Below are 21145 nucleotides of genomic sequence, written 5' to 3'. Positions count from 1 at the left end.
CCTAATGGCTCACACGTTGCCTAGTCTGCTTCTAAATTTGAACCTAAAACTCTGTAGGAGCTTTTGGCATATATTTGTTCTCACTTATTTATTTAGCGTATGGCATGTGTTAGCCAGGGATCACCGAGGTAGCTAGTTACCTCTGTGAAAGGAATTTTTTTGGACGGTATTTTGTTTACCTGCGGGACGCCTGAATGCCAGTAGGCAATCGGGCGAGGCTCCTTTCTTGTCCCTCTGCGGTTTATTCACTCATGAGTATCAAGTTACCGAGCTGCCGACCTTAGCAGCGCGCAGACCTACTGTTTTACCATGTGAGCCATGTTCTCACTGATATTACTCTTTCCCCCTACTTCCCTTTTAATTGACAATCAGATGTCATGTTCCATAGGGATGTTTTGCTTATAAGTCACAACCTTTCACTTAACCTGAAACCTTCCAGATGTGATACACTGAAATCTCCAATTAGTATGTCTGGGAATCATGGAAGTTGTAATACAAATCATTATCAGGCCTGCAGCCACTTTTTCTTGTGGATCTTAGGCCTGCCACACATTCTATTACTCTACTATGCATTTTCTATTGTGGGAAAATGGGAGGGGGATTGTACAGTTAGATGATATGTAGCCATAACAAAATTAATTCTAGGAAACCAAAGTCATCCTTTGTCTTTGCACCTCTGCACCTGACCGGAACTGGATGGGTGGAAGCTGCCAGCATGGCAGTGCAAGATTGGACCATGTGATGGACTTGTGGGTGTGAGGGCAAGATCTTGAACTTTCAACTGGGTGGGAAAACCGGGAAGCTTTCAGATTCGGGTTTTCCTAGATGTGCCAGCATGGATCTCTTAATAAATTGGAACTTTGAACAATACCTTGCCTTGAACTCTTTAATTTTAAATTTTAAATTTAATTTTGGATGCTATTTGGAACCCCGACAATCAGAACAATATATTGAAGGTATAGGGAATTGTGAGAATTGTAGCCCCACATATTTGCAGGAACCACTTTGAGAAAAATTGCATTGACTTAGAATATTATGTTATAATGGTATATACATTTTTCCTTCTTTCTCTTTCATGTGGGAAAAATGTTTAACTCAATTCTGTACTGTTAGTTTGATGTGGAAAATATGCCTGAATGAACCATGTAATCAGGAGAAATACAATGGAACAAAGATGCATATTTCGTTTCTAAAATGCTTCCTGGTGCTGCCTGGCACTTGAAGATTCCTTTACATTAGACAAAACAAATCAGACTTAGCAGTCTAGGTCTGCTAAGAAAATCATACAAATTATTTTAGTATAACAAAGCAATAGTGAATTATTTTGCCAAATAATTTCTAAAAAGCATCCTAATAACCATAGAAATCGCTCTTGAACATACAGTAAAAATGAGAATGAATTTAATTAACTATTTAGCCAGAAAGACACCACTTTAACACTTACCTTAAGGACTCTGAAAACATCTACATCTAATACAGTGAATGGTACTAGACAGTGAGGCTTATACATTTTTCTCAACATTTATGAAATGTTCCAAAATCTAGCCATATTCTAGGAAGCAGAAGCAGAAGACAGGCTTTGCCTAAAACATGCGTGCACGCATGCAAAACACACAAATTCACAAATAAACAAGTTCCACAAAATTATCATGAAATACCATGAAAGTACCCAGTCTTCTTACACAAGAAAAAGAATGGATATATTAAAATGAACTGCATCTCAGAATTAAAGTCACTGAGTATGTAAAAGAAAAGCAACGAAGTAGAATCAACAACAACAAAAAAACCTATGCCATGAAAATTCAACACCCAGTACATATCAATCTATATCAGTAGGTTAGAAATGTCTACTGGTGGTTCTTTAGTCAAAGACAAAAAATGCCCCGTTTATATGCTTGAACCCTAAACTTTCTCTGTGTTGTTGAATTTTAATTTTCTATTGTTCAAAAGGCACTTTGGTAAACTATATTTCATCAACTAGCCATTTAAGAACAGTACACAGGTTGTACACTATTTCCAAGAAGAAGAGGACAATAGAGAACGAGGTGGCTGGATGGAGTCAGTGAAGAAGTTGGTGTGATCTTAAATGGACTCTAGGGATGGTAGAGGACAGGAAGGCCTGAAGGAACGTTATACATGGGGTCACAATGGGTCAGATATGATTTCACGAGTAACAACAACAATGGTATCAAGAAAAAAATGCAGGAATTAGACTACAGGAATAAGCCATTGACTTCATTGCCAGTTTGCTTGTTACTATATTTCTTGGTAACAGTTCTATTTACTGTAGTTAATCATAAATGAAAACAAATGCTGGACAATAAAGATCTCTAGAATGACTCATCTGCATCCTGGTGGTATAACCTATTTAGACTTAAATTGTAAATATTTTTAATTACAGCCTTCCTGCCTAAGTTATTATCTTACTCACATAACTTCAATATATAACCCATATTTGGGCTCAAATTGTCAGCTCTTCAAGGCAGACCAGACTAGAACACCAAAGCTATGCAAGCCAATAATATTTTTATTGTAAGGTTATAGCAACAGAATCTGCATTAGAAGGCTTTTCTCTGAAATCCTTTCTGAGATTACAGTTCTGCTTCAGACTCAAGTTTCTTTTATCTGATAACTGTTTTGTTAGAGGCTCTTCCTCCTGTCCCTCAAAGTCATTTCTTCTGGCCATTACACAAAAAGATATGAAATTTTTACTTGAAATCTTACACATATTTTACCTGAAATTAGATTCCATTAAGATCTTAGGGTTAGAGCACAAATTTTGGATAAAGATAATCTCAAAATCAATTTTTAACATGCCTATATTGGACTAGGAAAAAACCTCCTGCCCGAAATGCTGACGAACCATTATCAATTTGCATCAGTGGTAATGATTTAAATGGACCAATCATCTATTTTAGCAAAAGACAGCTTTCTGTGATGTGTAGAATTAAATAAAGCTTAGTTTTAATTGGCTATGCCTTTGTAAGTTTGACTGGCTTACAATAAGCACACTGGCCTCAATCAACCTAATCAAATGAACACTAAAAGCAATGGGTCTTAAATGAATCAAATTGATCTTAATAGAAGTGTGTTTCAGAATTCAATGGAGATTGCTCTTAATCAGTGTTTACAATTCTCCAGTAAAACTGAAATGTTATAAACAATTACAGAAAAGCACATCCTTTTATACACACATACAATTTACACAGTGCTAGATTTCCGGAATTACAGAGAGGAACCTGCCCCACTGTATATCGAGGCGGGCTATGTGGAGAGGGTTTCCTCTTTTAAATTCTTGGGAGTGTTTGTTAGTTAAGATCTCACCTCAATCACCTGGTGATTGGCAAGGCCCAACAGAGACTTCATTTCCTTAGGTCCATGATAGAAAGTGTCCTCACATACTGCATTACAGTATGTTACGCTGGTTTAACTGCTGCAGACAGGAAGGCACTACAGAGAGTGATCATTTCAGCACAAGAAACCATTGGTTGCCCTCTAACACTACTGGATGACATTACCAAGTCTCGCTGCTTTAGCAGAGTAAGAAAGATACTCAGAGATGATTCACACCCTGGTCAGTGTCTCTTTGTACTTCTACCATCAGGCAGAAGACATCAAAGCATAGCCAGCCAAACAAATAGGCTTAAAAATAGTTTCTATCCTTGGGCTGTCAGACTCTTAAACACAACCACAATCACTTCTTGCACACATGGAAACATGACTAGTTTGTCTCCCCCCCTTAATTATGTGCATAGAGATTATCATTTATACTATTTATGTTGTTTGTATTTGTTGTCATGGATTGCACCAGTGAGGCTAAAACCAATTTCCTTGCATACATGATGTACAATGACAATAAATGTTATACTATACACAGGAGAACAATCTCAAAGTACAGTTAGCAATGTATTTGGCATGGTGCCCAAAATGTATGAAAAGAAAGTATAAAATAATAAAAATATTGAGAGGGTAAAAAAATAAAAGAGAGGGTAAACACAATTCCATTCATTCTACTTTTTTAACTACAATATCAAACCCTCCCTGATATTTTGGAGCATCATAGAAAGGAGTAGGAAGGACTGAACGATTTGGAAGATGACTCTTCTGAGGGAGTTGTGTATGCAAAAGAAAGTATTTAGCTGCTTGCATGAAAATAATGATACTTTGTTTCTTTGATTCATTTTAAAGTCACATTAAAATTTCTTTTCCAGTATGTTTTATACATTTTAAGGCTTTTGCTACAAATGTTATCAATAAAATTGTTTATCTCAAATGCAATAAATAGCAGCAAACTTTGGAGGGCTGAACTCCAGACATTTTCAAGTTAATAGAGTTGGGAAACACTGATTTCATATGTAATCTCGCTGCTTTAGCAGAGTAAGGAAGATACTCAGAGATGATTCATACCCTGGTCAGTGTCTCTTTGCACTTCTACCATCAGGCAGAAGACATCAAAGCATAGCCAGCCAAAAAAATAGGCTTAAAAATAGTTTCTATCCTTGGGCTGTGAGACTCTTAAATACAACCACAATCACTCCATGCATACACTAGTTTTTTTTTTCTTTTTCTTTCTTTTTTGGTTTCTGTTATAATTTTGCACCAGTGAGGTTAAAACCAATTCTGTTATATTTAAGTACAATGACAATAAAGATTATACTTATACTTAATATCGTGATCTTTATTATATTCTATACATTTATATTCTGATTTTTTCCCCTTGTTTTTAACATGAACATCAATAAAGGATTGGTCATAATGTTCAAACTGCCTCTTTGAAGAGGATGTGACTCAGCAAAGAATCATTCATCAATTGTATTTCAAGTTGGGTTATTTTTTAAAATGCTATTTTTAACAAATATCTTCAAATGGTCAGTTTAGGATAACAGAAAACTACTCACCTATTCATTTGTCCATTTTCTACTTCTGTAAAATCATTAGAATCATTGCTAACATTGTCATCCTCAGGAAGCTTCATATTTTGCATCTCAGTTAATTCTAGTGTTATTTTGAAAGGCATCTTGATTTAGAGAACTTATACTGGACTTTGAATTTTGGAGGTAAGTGACCAGCTACACAATGTGTTTGACAACCTGGAAAAAAAGAAAGAAAGAAGTAATTAATAGCAAGGTCAGCAAGATCAGCAGTTATCTCCCAAGGAAATTTCTCCTCAGTTCTAAGTTGCTTCTCTCCTTGATTAGTTTCCACACATTGCTTCTTGTTCTACTCTCAGGTGCCTTGGAGAATAGTTTCCCTTTTCTTTGTAGCAGCCCCTGAGATATTGGAACACTGCTATCATGTCTCCCCTAGCCCTACTTTCTATTAAACTAGACATACCCAGTTCCTGCAACCGTTCTTCATGTTTTAGTCTCCAGTCCCCTAATCATCTTTATTGCTCTTCACTGCACTCTATCTAGAGTCTCCACATCGTGGCAACCAAAACTGAATGCCGTATTCCAAGTGTGGCCTTACCAAGGCATTATAAAGTGGTATTAACACTTCACGTGATCTTGATTCTATCCTTCTGTTTATGTAGCCTAGAACTGTGTTGGCTTTTTTGGCAGCTGCTGCACACTACTGACTCATATTTAAATGGTTGTCCACTTGGGCTCCAAGGTCCCTCTCACAGTTATTACTATTGAGCAAGGTACCACTTATACTGTACCTGTGCATTTTCTTGCCTAAATGTAGAACCTTACTCTTTTCACCATTGAATTTCATTTTATTAGATAGTGCCCAATGTTCAAGTTTGTCAAGATCCTTCTGTATCTTAAGCCTGTCTTGGCTATTCCTGCCAGCTTGGTGTCATCTGCAAATTTGATGAGTTCCCCACTTATTCCCTTATCCAAATCATTGATGAAGATGTTAAAGAGTACTGGGCCTAAAAAAGAGCCTTGGGATACTCCACTGCATACTTCCCTCCATGTAGATGCAGCTCCGTTGAGGACTATATATTGAGTGCGGTTGGTCAGTCAGTTACGAATCCATCTGGTGGTGATGCTGTCTAACCCACATTCTTCTACTTTATCTAGTAGTAGGTTATAGTCTACCTTATCAAATGCCTTACTGAAGTCCAAGTAAACTATATTGACGGCATTCCTCTGGTCCAAAATTTTGTCACTGTCAAAGAATGCAATAAGATTAGTCTGGCATGATCTTTTTTTGACAAACCCATGTTGGCTTTTGGCTATTAATTTGTTTGCTTCTAGGTGTTCGCTAATTCGTTGCTTGATTATCTTTTCCAAAATCTTTCCTGGTATTGAGATCAGGCTGATAAGTCTGTAGTTTCCTGGATCTATTTTTTCCCTTTTTTGAAGATGGGAACATCAGCTCTTTTCCAGTCCTCTGGTAGTTCCCCGGCATTTAGGTAATTTACATATACTAATAAACAAGAATCCTGAAATATTATCCAAAGTGTTATAGAAATATATCACAGGCAACATTTCCTGCAGTATTGGAAAAAAACAATTCTGGTTATACCAACCAACTAGTAATAGTACTTCTGAATTAAGTCTCCTATGACACTTGAAAATGGGATTTTTAAAAAACTTTCTGTATACTTATAGTCATTGCTAATCCTGAGCATATTTTACATGGATGCCTCTGTAGCAACCATTTGAAGTTATAACAGTGCTGAAAAAATAATTTTATGGCCCATTTACAATCTTTGCAGCATCCCAGATATACAATCACTCACCACTATAGTTACTTCTACCCCTTGTTCTGTGCCTGATCTGCATTTTTCTCTCTCCCATCCCAAAGCAGAGAGATTGGACAGATAGGGATTGCAAAAAATTAAGATGCTCTTCTATACATCAAAAGCAATGCAATCACATCAGAAGCCTAAGGCTGGGAGCCTCTACACAAATAACTTACAGTACTCTCTTGAAATCTCTTCCTCTCCAATCTCTCTGCTTTGTGGGGCACAGAGAGGAAGGAAAACAAAAGTGATTTATGTAGAAAATCTTTCCTTTGTCTAACACTTCAGCAGAGAGAAAGCAGAACTGCTTAACTCATTCTCTGCATCAGTTTCATGCAAAAAGAAACTATAGCCCAACCTAACAAAAACATCTGTAAAAGACAAGAGTAGAAATAAAAGTTAAAATAAGCATAAAATGGTAAGAGAACACCTTTGTGATCTTGATGAATATAAATCACAGGAACCTGATGGATTACATTCCAGAGCTCTAAAGGAGCTTGCAGATGTCATCTCAGAACCACTGTTCCATATCTTTCAAAAATCTTGGTGCACAGGGGAACTATCAGAGGACTGGAAAAGGGCTGATGAGGTTCCCATCTTCAAAAAAAAGGGGGGGGGAAGAGACCCAGGAAACTACAGATCAATCAGCCAAATATCAATGCTGGGGAAGATACTGCAAAAGAATTTTTTTAAAAACAACCCAGATCTGCAAACATCTAGAAATGAGTAAAGTAATAACTATAAGTCAGCATGGGTTTGTTAGAAACAGATCATGTCAAACCAATCTTGTTTCATTCTTTGACATAGTGACTAAATTAATGTACAAGTGAAATATTGTGGACATAGTATACTTAAAACTTCAGCAAGGCATTTGGCAAAGTAGACCACAACCTACTTCTTGATAAGCTAGCAAAAAGTGAGACAGATAGCATCACCACCAGATGGATTTGTAACTGGCTGACAAACCATACTCAACAAGTAGTCCTTAATGGTACTACACCCACTACTCTTCAATATCTTCATAAACGACTTAGATGAGGGAATAGAAGGGGAATTTACCAAATTTACAGATGATAGTAAGCTGGCAGGAATAGTCAACACCCTAGATCTGTGATGGCGAACCTATGGCATGCATGCCAGAGGTGGCACACAGACCCTCTCTGTGGGCATGCGCGCTATCATCCCAGCTCAGCCAGCTGAGACGTGCATGTGCACCGGCCAGCTGTCACCAGATTTTTGGCGTTCTTCCATTTTGGGCACTCTATGCCTAAAAGATTTGCCATCACTGCAGCGGCAGCCAAAAAAAACCCAATGCAATCCTAAATTGCATTAACAGAGGGATTCAACCATGATCAAGTGAGGTACTAATATCATTCTATAAAGCCTTAGTAAGGCCATGCCTAGAATACTGCATCCAGTTTTGGTCACCACACTATAAAAAGCAACAAAGATGATTAGGGGTCTGGAGGCTAAAACATGAAAAACAGTTAGAGAAACTGGGCATGGCAAGTCCAGTGAAGAGAAGGACCAGGGGAGACATGATAGCTGTGTTCCAATATTTGAAGGGCTGTCACAAAGAGGAGGGGGTCAACCTACTTTCCAAAGAATCTGAAGGCCACACAAGGAATAATGGTTGGAAACTGATCAAGGAGAGATTCAACTTAAGAAATAAGGAGAAATTTTCTGACAGTGAGAGCAATCAACCCATGGAACAGCTTGCCTTCAGAAGTTGTGGGAGCTTCACCACTGGAAGTTTTGAAGAAGAGACTGATTTGCTAACTGTCAGATATGGTGCAGGTTCTCCTGCTTGGGTGGAGTTGGACTAGATCAGTGATGGCAAACCTTTTTCTTATGGCGTGCCACAATTGCGTGTGCGCGCTATTGTGCCTGCTCAAGTGCCCACACCAATTCAATCCTTCCTGCCCACCTGTGCATGCGAGCACACCCCCATGCATGTGTGCATGAACCCTCCCCAGCCACCAGAGGCTTTCCTGAAACCTGGAGAGGGCGAAAATGGCCTCCCCCAACCCCTGGAGGCCCCCTGGAAGTCGGAAACAGATTGTTTCTGAATGTCCAATTGGCCTGTTGGAGTCCTTTTTCACTCTCCCCAGGCTTCAGGAAAGCCTCCGGAGGCTTGGGGGTGTGTGTGAAAAACAGCCCCAACAGGCCAACCAGAAGTTTGGAAATGATGCATTTCCGGCTTCCGCGGGGCCTCCGGGGAAGGCCATTTCGCTCTCCCCAGGCTTCAGGAAAGCCTCGAGAGGCTGGGGAGGGCGAAAAACAGGCCCAACATGCCAACTGGAAGTTCATTCTGGAGGCTTTCCTGAAACCTTCCTGAAGCCTGGGGAGGGCGAAAACAGCCCCAACAGGGACAAATTTCTGGTTAGCCCATTGGACCTGTTTTTCATCTCACCCAGCCTCTGGAGGCTTTCCTGAAGCCTGGGGAGGGCGAAAAACTTCCAGTTAGTCCATTGGATCTGTTTTTCGCCCTCCCCAGCCTTCAGAGGTTTTCCTGAAGTCTGGGGAGGGTGAAAATGGCCTCCCCCGGCCCTCTGGAAGGCCAAAAATCAGCTGGCCAGCACACATATATGTGCCAGAGCTGATGGCTGGCATGCCAGCAAATATGGCTCCACGTGCCACTTGTGGCACATGTGCCATAGATTCACCATCACGGGACTAAATGATCTGCGAAGACCTTGCCAACTATGTTGTTCTGTCCCACTGCCAAAGCATTCTTTTTGATGTGTAGAAGAGCAAACAGCTTACTCTCTTGAAATTCCGCTTCAATAGTCTGCTCTGCAAGGGAGGGCTTCATACAAAGGAGAGACTACCAACAGAAATCACTTGTTTTTTTTTCTCCCCACCTCTCTCACAGTGGAGTTTGGAGAAGGGGATTTCAAGACAGCAGCCTGTTTGTATAGCACACCCATGAGCCCCAATGCAATTGCATTGGATTCAACTATTCCAAAGGGCAAGAGGTGTTAGTAAGCAAATCTAAACAATAATTAATCCAAACAACACTGAATTTACATATTTCATTAAGCTATGGATTTTTCAACTAAGCTTTATTTAAATAAGCTACAACTATCACGTTCCTACCATAAGCTAGCTGTTGTGACTCAGCAGAAACCTCCTGTGAGTTGTTTCAGGATGCTCACAGGAGATGTTAACGAGCAGCTGTGGCTCGTTAGGATCTCTCCTCCTGCAGATAAAAATGACAGATAGTGCCACGCCCGAGTTGCAGAAGTCAACGTTCATTCCATTCCGTTTGTTCCATTCTGTTCCGTTCCTGTTCTAGTCAAGTCTCTGTTTGTTTGCAATCATCGAGAAAAAGCATTTGGATAAGTGATTTGATTTATATAAACCTGTTTTGCTGTAGTTTACTTTTGCCAGAGAATTTATCTGTGTTTATTTTGGGATCACAGCCAGCAAGAGCCGGGACTGATAAAAACATTCCTTTGCAACCCAAAAAGTCAGAAGGATCGTGAGGCACCGCTTTCACGGTCTGTATTCGTACTGAAAATCAAGATCAAGTAGTTTCTGAACGGGCAAGGTGAGGGTCAGAACAGTTTGACTTCTGCCAGACAAACCTCCATTCATATAATTATGGAGCAGCTTTACGCTGAGAACACCAGACTGGCCCAGCAAATAACAGTATTGGCTGATCAAATTTCTCAGCTGCAGAGATCTGTAACCCCCCACAGCCAAGGAGGAAGTGCCCAGTGGTTATGCCGATTAAGTTTGATGGAAATCAAGCCATGTTTGCAGTGTTTCTGGGACAATGCCAGCTGTTCCTGAGTTTGAGAGCGGAGGACTTCCCCACTGACTGGACGAAGGTGGGATTTATTATTAGTTTGCTCTCAGGCACAGCTGCCCGTTGGGCAACACCCTTGTTAACTCAGCCGAGCCCATTGTTGGATGACTTCCAGGGTTTTTGTCAATACTTTAAGCGTATGTTTGAGGATCCCATTAAGGGGGAAACAGCAACAAGACGTCTTAAGTCACTGCAGCAGGGAAGTGGTTCATTACAAGAGTACGTGAGTGAATTCAGGCTGCGTAGCCAGGATTCAGCGTGGAATGAACCAGCTCTGATGGACACTTTCCAAGACAGGTTGTCTGATGCCTTACAAGATGAACTGGCGAGGGTGGACAGGCCACCGACATTCGACACGTTGGTCCACTTGTGCCTCCGGATAGACCCCCGGCTGCAGAGGTGGAGGCCTCGCTGTGCATTCCAGGAGACAACTAGCGTGCCGGTTCCTCAAGAGAGTGCAGTGGAATGGGAGGAGCCCATGGAGTTGGGTGCTGTCAGACCCCGAGTGTCACGCCCAGAGATGGACAGACGACATACTGAAGGGTTGCATGGACTGCGGCCGTCCCTCAGCAACGAACTATCATGTCAGACAACCGGCACGTTTGTGCGGCTTTGATACCCCGCTCGCACAATGTAGCGTGCATTCGTGGGGTGTGGAATCCAAGGGTGGATGCCCTGCCTAGGAAATCGGAGAACTCTGACCCTGCGGACTCGCTTCCACCCCGGACTGTTCTACCCGTCACATCCTGCGCTGCAAGGTGGCGCAGTGGTTAAATGCAGCACTGCAGGCTACTGCTAGATCAGCAGTTCAGCGGTTCAAATCTCACCGGCTCAGGGTTGACTCAGCCTTCCATCCTTCCGAGGTGGGTAAAATGAGGACCCAGATTGTTGGGGGCAATATGCTGACTCTCTGTAAACCGCTTAGAGAGGGCTGAAAGCCCTATGAAGCGGTATATAAGTCTACTGCTATCATCCCGTGAGCATACAGTCTCTGATACAAGATGCGCAGCGGGGTGATGAATGGGTGGAGCGATGAAAGGTGGAAGTAGGGCCAGCTTCCCCGTGGACTTTGGAGGGGGATCTTTTGACGTATCGAGGCCGGCTCTATGTTCTCGCAGGGCCCATCTGTAGACGGGTGCTCTCTCAGGTTCATGGCGCTTCTGCAGCGAGACATTGCGGTTTTTTCCGGACATTGCGCTTGGTATCCCGTATGTTTTGGTGGCCCCGCTTAAGAAATGATGTCCGGAAGTGCGTGGAGTTGTGTGTCCAATGCCAATGGGCCAGGTCTGCGAGGAGGGCTTCGCCACGATTACAGCCATTGCTGACCCCGGTCCCCGCAGCACAGGACTTCGTTTCTAGGATCCCGGCGGAGCACTAGTGTCTTGGACTGTGTTCTGTGGAGGCCATCACCCACCCTTCCGGGTTGCATCCTGAGTGTCGGAACCGGGGGACGGGCCCTGAGGTGGAGGATAATGTTGTGGGCCGGCAGGAGTCGTTGGAGATGCCGCCAGACTCCGACGGCGAAGGGTCTTATGAGTTGGCCTTGGGGGAGGGGGAGGACCCTGGACAGGGTGTTAGGGACCGGCAGGAGCGGCGCCAGATTCTGACAGTACGGGGGCTAGTGGGTCGGCCTTGGAGAAGGTGGAGGACCCTGGACGGGGTGTCGACGTCGCGCAGGGCAGGAAGAGACGTGATGGCCACCGGGTGCCGGGGGAGCATTGGATCAAGGGGAATGTTCCTGAAGGTATTTGGGAGTTATATCAAAAGGCACACATGCTGAGGTCTACTCAGCGTAAGGAACAAAGAAGGAAACACAGGAGATGATTACGAGCCTATCATACGGACAACCCATCCCGACCGCATCCAGACCGTCAGACCTGGGGGAAGGGCCCTGCAGTGAGGGATAGTGTTGTGACTCAGCAGAAACCTCCTGTGAGTTGTTTCGGGATGCTCACAGGAGATGTTAACGAGCCGCTGTGGCTCGTTAGGATCTCTCCTCCTGCGGATAAAAATGACTGATGGTGCCACGCCCGAGTTGCAGAGGTCAATGTTCCGTTCCATTTGTTCCATTCCTTTCCTGTTCTAGTCAAGTCTCTGTTTGTTTGCAATCATCGAGAAAAAGCACTTGGATAAGTGATTTGATTTATATAAACCTGTTTTGCTATAGTTTACTTTTGCCAGAGAATTTATGTGTTTATTTTGGGTTCGCAGCCAGCAAGAGCCAGGACTGATAAAAACATTCCTTTGCAAGCTGTGTGTGGCTGGAGTTTCTGAACGGGCAAGGTGGGGGTCAGAACAGCTAGCCATAAACCTTTGTTTATAAACCACAATAGCTGGATTCGTATAATATACTAAGCCAAAATCAAATTAATCACATTATAACTTACTACAATATGTAACTTCACCCACTGGTTTGTTCAATCAATCATATTTAACACAAACCATAGCTCAATACAATGTGTTAATCCAGCCAAAACCACTTGGGAATGTTATTTGTGGTGTTGTGTACTTCATTAAAATATACACAGACACTTTTTTCTGAAAGTTGGCTTGCTTTCAAGCCAATTTGACTTGCTTTCAAGCTGTTTTAAAGGATGCTAGTTTTTGCTTCAGACTTAAATTGTTTTGCTGTTTTGCTGAGAGACTGAAATTGGAATCAATTCTTCATTCATACTTCTTGATGTTTTCAAACAGAATATTTCTTAAACTGTTACTTTTATATAATGGCATAAATTGGTTTAAACTGGGAAATAACATGTTTTCACTGCTGGACTTAAGGGAGTTTCACTAAAAAGTACATTCATCATATCTCTATACATTTTTTATTGTTTTCATGTTTCAGATAGGCTTTTTCTTCAACAGGAAAAACACTTTCTTGGTAGGCTGCAGTGAAACTTTAGAAGACAGAAAAGTCACCTGGAAACAAGAAGAAATTACTAAGTAATTGAAAATTTTGAAGTAACAGTTAAAGGTAAGTCTAGAAATAGAAATAGGACAGACGATATGATAGGCTTTCTACTCAGGTATCTTTTTATGCCACGTTGTTACCTCTTTAAAAAAATTCTGTAAAATAGTCATTCAAATCAGGAAATTTCTTCTAAAATTTATTTTTGCAGTATTTAATCCTGAAATTTGTTTAAAGGGTTGGAACTAAACAAGGACACCTATGGGAAGCCTATATTACAAACACCTTTTACCTATGGTTTGATAATAAATCAAAATCATGGTTTATAAACCAGTATATGTTTCACGTTACACTAATCCAAACAAGAACAAGAATCATGTGAATCCAATCAATACATGAAATTGTTCTGAAGAAATATGGATCAATGGAAAGGGCTTCTAGATCATTGGAGGTGTCCAATTGTTACTTTTCCATCTTTTTTCTTTGTAATTAAAGTCACCCAAATTAAGTTTACCCTAAATTAAATTTGCATTTTACATTATAAACCATATGTAGGTAATTGACTTACAATGACAATTAGCCCAAAATTTATCTTACTAACCAAGACATTTGTTAAATGAATTTTGCCTCATTTTATGACCTGTCTTGCTGCATTGGTTAAGTGAATCATTGTGGTTATTAAGTTAATAACATGGTTGTTAAGTGAATCTGGATCCCCCAATTACTTTGTCAGAAGATCACAAAAGATGATCACGTGACCTCGGGACACTGCAGCCATCATAAATAAGCCAATTGCAAGTGTACAAAATGATCATAAATCACTTTTTCAGTGCCGTTGCAACTTTGAACGGTCATTAAATGAACTGTTATAAGTTGAGGAATACCTATATCAGGTTATTTTCAGAAAGGATTTCCTTTCTTGCTTTGTTCATATGTCTGATTGCAGCAACAATCATATTCAGAAAGTGCACACAAGTAACTGATTCAGTGGGATTCAATAACTTCTCTTTATATATAATATAACATATTAAGTAAATATACAATACCAAAAGCAGGTGTTCCAACATGATAGTTCAGCAGGAGAGAAGTTTCACTTTCAGTTTTAGTTTCAGATATTAGCATAGCATGCAGCTTTAGTACAGAACAAGCCATGCCCAGGCTTCTTCCTTATTGCTCACACAGCAAATACTGTTTATTTCTAAACAGCCCTCAACTCTCTCACACACTGACAGGATGCTAGCCAGATGGATACCATGGATGTTGGTATATATATTTTTCTTATTTTCCTCCCCAAAAACTAAGGTGTGTCTTATACTCTGGTGCATCTTATAGTCCGAAATATATGGTAAATGTTCTTTCCTCAGAAAAAAACCCTTTGAATGAAAAACAATAGAAGTATTTTGGCTGTTTAATACAAAGTAGGTGTAAGTACTATATTACAATAGAATGCATCCAAAAGTTCCTATGAATGTATAGGGTCACAATAGCATTTTAAAAAGTCTAGTATTGTATTTTCAGCACTTATCTGTACTCCAGGGGCAAATCAGTGAGTTAAAATTTTGTAGTAGCAAGGAGTCTTCTCACTTGGTAGTGGGACAAAGCTTTCAACATATCAAACAAGCATGTAGAAATGAGGTGATTGTAGAACAAAGGATTCTACCAAGACCAATCTTTGGTACAGTGTTTCCCCGAAAATACAACAGGGTATTATATTTTTTTGACCCACAAAATATGGCCTTGGGCTTATTAAAGGGGAGGGCTTATTGTTTTTGGGTTGCCGGGCGGCTGCTCCCTTGAGACCGGGCTCCCGAAGAGCCGGGCACAGCCTCAGGGTTGAATGGCTGTGTTGCTGTCAGCCTCTGCTTTGCTGCTGCTTCGGCTGGCATTGAAACGGGGAGGGGGGGCATGGTATTTGGAAAGGAAATCATCATGTGCTGGAGGAAGATTCTAGACACTGGTCTGACCATCTCATTGCGCATGCGGAGGAAGGGAGTTTCCTGCCAAGGTTAACTGTCCAGCATTCCATCCTGCTGATGTTTTTTGAAGATATCGCCCACCTGACAGTTGGGTGAATTATAATTGGACTATGGACTGGGGTGCCAAGGGGAGGGGATTGAATTATACATGATATTCTTTGCTTTCGCGCCTAATTAGCCAGATTCAGCTTAGCTTCACTACTGTTCATTTGTAATTAGTAAAAGTACACTTAATTTCAATCAAATGGAGTTGAGTGGTTTCTTTCCTGATTATTAAATGAAGTCGCACCTGACAGTTGCGCTTTCGCAGCAGCAACACAGCAGCCATGAGGTGACCACACTTGCGAGCAACTGCCCAGCAACCACCCTTTTCAGCCGGGCACAGCACCACTGACCAACCTAGCGGTACCCGGAAGAATCCCGATTTCATCAGCCTAGGGGCTGCCTGTTTACCGCCGGCTTGAAGCACTTCCCTTGGGTCTATCAGGAATTTTGCGATATCCCGGAGACCAGCAAGGCTTTGTCTTCCTGATCACAGTCTCTACGGGACGGTTTAGGTCTCAATGGACCCTCCAGCAGCAAAAGTGTCAAGACCACACGTTGTAACATCGCAACATGGATCCTCCTTCTAGAAATATTCTTATCCTGTTAGAAATAGCCAGTTTATGTACATACATACATTCTGCAACCTTGCCAAAATATTTTTTCTTTTATTATATGTAATTCAGTAAATACTATATGTGTGTGTGTGTGTGTGTACACAAACACATACATGTGTGTATGTGTATATGTTGTGACCTAGCAGGAGCCATTGGAGCTGCCACCAGACTCTGACAGCGAGGGGCCCTATGAGTCGGCTCTGGAGGATGTGGAGGACCCTGGACAGGGCTCCAACTCCGAGCAGGGCACAGAGAGACTGGTTGGCCACCAGGTGGCGCCTGAGCCTTGGATCAGTGGGGAGGAGACAAGGGACAGTGATCCAGAAACCAACAGTGAGTTGTTCCGGGATGGATGCCGTCGAAGTTACTTGGCGGCAAGAACAACTACGTAATCACAGGAGGTAATTACGCTCAGGTGATGGTCATTAGGTTCCTCTCCAGACTATATAAAAGACTGCTTCTGCCACGTCCTTCTTGCAGAAGTCAACACTTTGACTAAAGAGAAACTAACTTGGCAGGCTGGATTGCTGCCAGAGTTAGTCTAAATTGCTGTCAAGGTCCTTATCTGTTTGTTTACTTGGCTTTCAGCCACCGAGATTCTGGTCTTGTTATTAAAAGGCTCATTAAGCATGTCTCGGCTTTTGTTACTGGACGAAGGAGGGGGTCAGAACATCTATATATGCGTGTGTGTATGCACACACACTGAATTACATATAATGAAGGAGAAGAAATTTTTTGGCAAGATTGCAGAATGGAAGAGTCTGGGAACACCATGAATTGTTACGTTTGTCTTTGTACTTAAAGAAATGTGTTTGTTCTTTTAGTGGCTTAGATAACATGTCTTAGTTCAGCTCCAGGAAGTTATGAGAAAAGTTGAGATTTATTTATTGTATTAAATTTTTTATAGCCATCTTTTGACATTGTGATGATAGATTCCCAGTCAAGATCAGTTTTCAATGTCAGAAAACAATATAGATGATTAAACAATTTAACAAAATGTGGAGAAGAAATACTCTTGCTATCCTTCTGGCCAGTTCCAAGCCTGTATTTGTCAACAGTAGAGAAAAGTTGGGCTTCAAAGCAGAAAAGATTGGCAGATGGGGAGGACAAGCGTTGAATTTCTATCTCCAATGCAAATTTTCCATTTTTCAATTGGAATCATTTTCAATTGTAAAGTCACCCTGAAATCTTTGCAATAACCAGATAAAGTGGACTAGTGTTATTAATATACCTTAGTTGGTGGGAAAGAAGTCTGAGACAATGACACCTTAAATATTATTGAGCTTTGAATCCGATATGAAGCTGTTTTCACTTAAAAATAAGTAAATTTGAGGATTCCCATGTTACAATATAATAAAAGGTAAAGTCTTCTGTAAATTTGAATTTGATTCTTAACGTTTACTGTAGAAAGTTAGCACCCACCCTTCTCCTAGAAGAATGAAATATTCTAGGAAATATTAAAAAGGCAGAATATTATACCTCCCTGGATGAGAAAAGGAGATACATGTTCTTGGAAAGCAGCCCCCACCTTTATTAATAGTCCCAGAAAGACTGGGCCATCCTATCTACAAGACAAAAGGCTGCGCCAGCTTATCTACAACACAAAAGACCTTCACCCTCAGGGCATAATAGGATTAGCCCTCTACCCATCTCACCACATGGCACCTAGGGAGATTGCATCACTCAGCAAGATTCAACCAAGCCTGGGACTCAAGACAACCTACAAAGTTACCCCTGTATGGCCCCATTGGAGTCTGAGAACCAGTCAGAATACATTTCTTACACAGGAACAGGAAGCTCCAAAACGGGGGCCAAGAGAGAGTATAAATCTCTCTCTCATACACACCCATGTGCTCATTTTGCCCAGGACCTCAAACCATGTGGTCCTATCCACCATTAAGCCATCTTTTCAAATAGCCTCCATGTTTCCAGTGTTTTTCTTCCCCCCACTTGGAAGAATGTCCCAGATGGACATTACTTCCAACCCTACATCTCCATATTACTTTACTGGCAACATAAACTATGAAAGTGGTTTCTCACTGCCTTACGGGTATTTTTCCCTCCAACTTCTTAGTCTAATCTTCGGACCAAACATTTCCTGGAACTAATCCAGATCTCCTCTGGCTTTAAAAAAAATCAACCAGGTGCCCACACTTGCCAAGACAATTAACAAATTGTACACATTCCTTATGGCATTACCTCAAGCAGATGAAAATGCCTTAACTAATTATGATCATTCAAGTTTGACTGAATGTCCATCTTTATGCATACATACATGTGCATGTGCATTAAAAATAACTTCAACAAGCAAACTTATTGAGGCTCAAAATATTCCTGTATTTCAAAAACACTTTATCAAAAAGGTAATTTACATTTCAGTCCAATGAAAGGCAATGGTAAAACAAGAGAGTAAGCTTAAACATGAAAAAAGTAGAAATAACACAAAATGAGGCAGAAGAAAATCTAATAATATCTGGTCTGATTAAATGATCTATATATACATTAGACATAAAGGTCATAATGATTGTGCTATTAATAATGTTCATGTGCAATTTCCTTTTTCCTTGTAATCTGATGGCAATAAATGAAACCAACTGGTTCTAATTCTGCTTTGCACACAAACAAATGTTGTGAAATGCAGCTGTCTGTAAAAACCATGAAATAAAAGAATAGATTATTTCTGAAACAAAGATAAGAAAAGATGCTAAGTCTTTTATGCATGCTGGGGCTAGGCCTGCATTCCTAGCATACCACAACTCCCTGTAACTGGAGGGTAAAAAACAAGAAATAAATATCAATTATTTCTACTAATCTATACCTAAATTGGAAAAAACTTTACAGAATCTGTAATTCATCAGTTATATTTCAATAGACAATAAACTATCAGCAGGGCTTTAAAAAAGACAAAAATGCATCGGGTTTAATGATTTAAAAAATAAAATTCGGATTTCAGCAGATCATGCTTCCTTTCAACGGGAATGGATGTGGCCAAGGTTAGAACAAAGCTTAAATGAATAAATCCAGATTCAAAATGCATGCATTTTTTAGTCAATAGGTTGTTTCTTTTTCTTTTAAGTAAAGGTCGCACTAACTTCATTAAAAGGCGTCCAGAATACCGAAAGGCACCATTTTTTTTAAAAAAAAGAAGAGACAGTTCGCAAAGGACAGAGGCATTTCAAGTAGAAATCTTTTGTAAAAAGACAAAGACAAAGAATTTCATCATGCTCTTCTCCCCGCCTCCAAACGCTGTAAAGATGGGAGTTTCATTTATTTTCCAAGATATATTAAAAGCTCTGCACAGAAGCATCGCTTGAGTCCTAGTCTAAACTATTCCTCTTAATTTACCTGCCACGAATTTTTCTATACGAGATCTTTATCTCTCCAACAGAAATGAGTCGTTAGTCACCCACAATGCTGTTCCGCGCCTTTTTCTTTCAAATAATGGAGGAAGGGAAAAATAAAAATGAAAACGTGGTTCTCCCGTCTGAACGTCTAGTAAAACCACCACCCTCAATCCTCGGGGGAGACGAGGCCAACTTGCGCATTAGGAGCGTGAATATTCCTCGCCCGTCACGCGACTTTGCCTCCTCCAAGCAAGGTTGCCCGCCAGCTTTGCTTTTCTGACGTTCGCCGGCTAGGCAGCTGGAGACAAAAGGCCCAGCACACTAAGCCGCCTTTCAATCCATCTGCCCCGGCACCCCCCGAACCTCCTTGTGTCTAGACTCGTGTCTAGAGTGAGGTGGGGAAGAGGCTCACCCAGTTAACCTGTAAAGGCGAGCGACGCCTTTCAGCCAAGAGTCCACACCGCGATCCCTCGACTGCGTCTCCGCCTTGCGCTATTTTTTCTTGCGGCTCCTGTAAGATACCGCGCTCAGGCGCTGGGAGCTCCTATTAGGCTGGGTTTTACCAGATGTGCTGAACCAGAACGTGTGTAAATATTTTCTCAGTTGTCACCACACGCTGAAGTCAGAGTCTCGAACGACATTAGAATCCTTCCAAGAAAAGCGTGGCAGAGAGCGCTATGAATGAAGGAATGGTCAGCAATTCCATGCGGCGGCACCGCGACCCCCCTCCTTCCCCTTCTTGATATCAACCTACGTAGGGGCTCAGCAGAACCAATAAGACAACTGCATCTGGAGAGCCCCGTTGCCATCCGCGCGTGGCCATGATGTTCCGAATTTGTGATTTCGTTTGTTTTAAACCCGGGAAGCGCTTCGTCGCTCACTCGCTCGCTTTTACTCGCGACTGCTTCCTCCCCGCCTCCTCCAGGAGCACCGTCCTAGGTGCTTTGGATGGGATACATTTGCCCGAAATGGGTAGGAGGGATTCCAGGCATCTATAGCCGCTGCATCCGCCCGATCGGTTAGGAAGAAAGGCACCCAGGTACTGACCTGTCTTGCTTTTCCCCCCGGGATGAATGAACAGACGGCGCGATGGGCACTTCTGATCCAGGTGGGCGTCTTCCCCTCGTTTGGTGGATATAGGAGTGGTGTTGATCCCAGGCAGCGTTCCCGAGTTTTCTGATCGGCAGTTAATTGCTTAATCCCAAACGGTTAAAAGGGTTGCTTATAATCAAGAGTGTAACTTACTGCTCTAAGAGTCTATTGTTCCAGGTGGTTTGGGAGTATCGCCCTAAAAACTGCTGACTAGTTGTAATCGGACTTTATATGGCAAGACTCTGAGAAATGCTGCTGAAGTGGTTACAGTTGCTGTCCTTTGTTAAAGGGAGCAATAGCATTGCATTCTGCTAAACAGGTTTGCTTGCATCTGTACCATTTTATTAACCCAAAAAACAGCATGTGACTCTGCTATTTATAGGACTTCAAATACTGTATGCATCAATCTCCCCATCTTCACATGAAAATGTACTTAAGCAGTACTAATTTTTTTTACAGCTACAGAGTTTAGTTACCTGCAACTTTTTCTTATTAGGTTAATCTTAACTATGCCTGTCTGAAATCTGCAATAGTAAGCCTTTAAGAATTGGCTGTAGATTCCATGCTGATTGAGATATCTGTGTAAAAACCCATGGCTCCCTTGTGTGGAAGTCCCCCTCCTAGAAGAATGAAATATTTTGGGAAATATTAAAAGGCA

The 21145-nt window shown here is 41.4% G+C and overlaps 1 protein-coding gene across 1 annotated transcript in view; it reads right to left on the bottom strand.

Moving 5' to 3' along the window:
- The window catches only part of SLC38A1 (solute carrier family 38 member 1), a 102274-nt gene extending 82172 nt beyond the window's left edge, over positions 1 to 20102 (bottom strand). The window contains 2 exon segments of the mRNA XM_087723551.1: positions 4899 to 5090; positions 19808 to 20102. Of these exon segments, the coding sequence (XP_087579677.1) occupies positions 4899 to 5017 (119 nt within the window). The 5' untranslated portion in view covers positions 5018 to 5090; positions 19808 to 20102.
- Positions 20103 to 21145: the final 1043 nt, after the last annotated feature.

The sequence above is a fragment of the Thamnophis sirtalis genome, unplaced genomic scaffold (genome assembly GCF_051295495.1).
Source record: "Thamnophis sirtalis isolate CommonGarterSnake01/CBP01778 unplaced genomic scaffold, rThaSir2_p1.2 scaffold_9, whole genome shotgun sequence".
In the NCBI taxonomy this organism is placed as follows: Eukaryota; Metazoa; Chordata; class Lepidosauria; order Squamata; family Natricidae; genus Thamnophis; species Thamnophis sirtalis.
The sequence above is the reverse complement of the archived record's forward strand: the minus strand, read 5'-3'. Positions and strand labels throughout refer to the sequence as shown.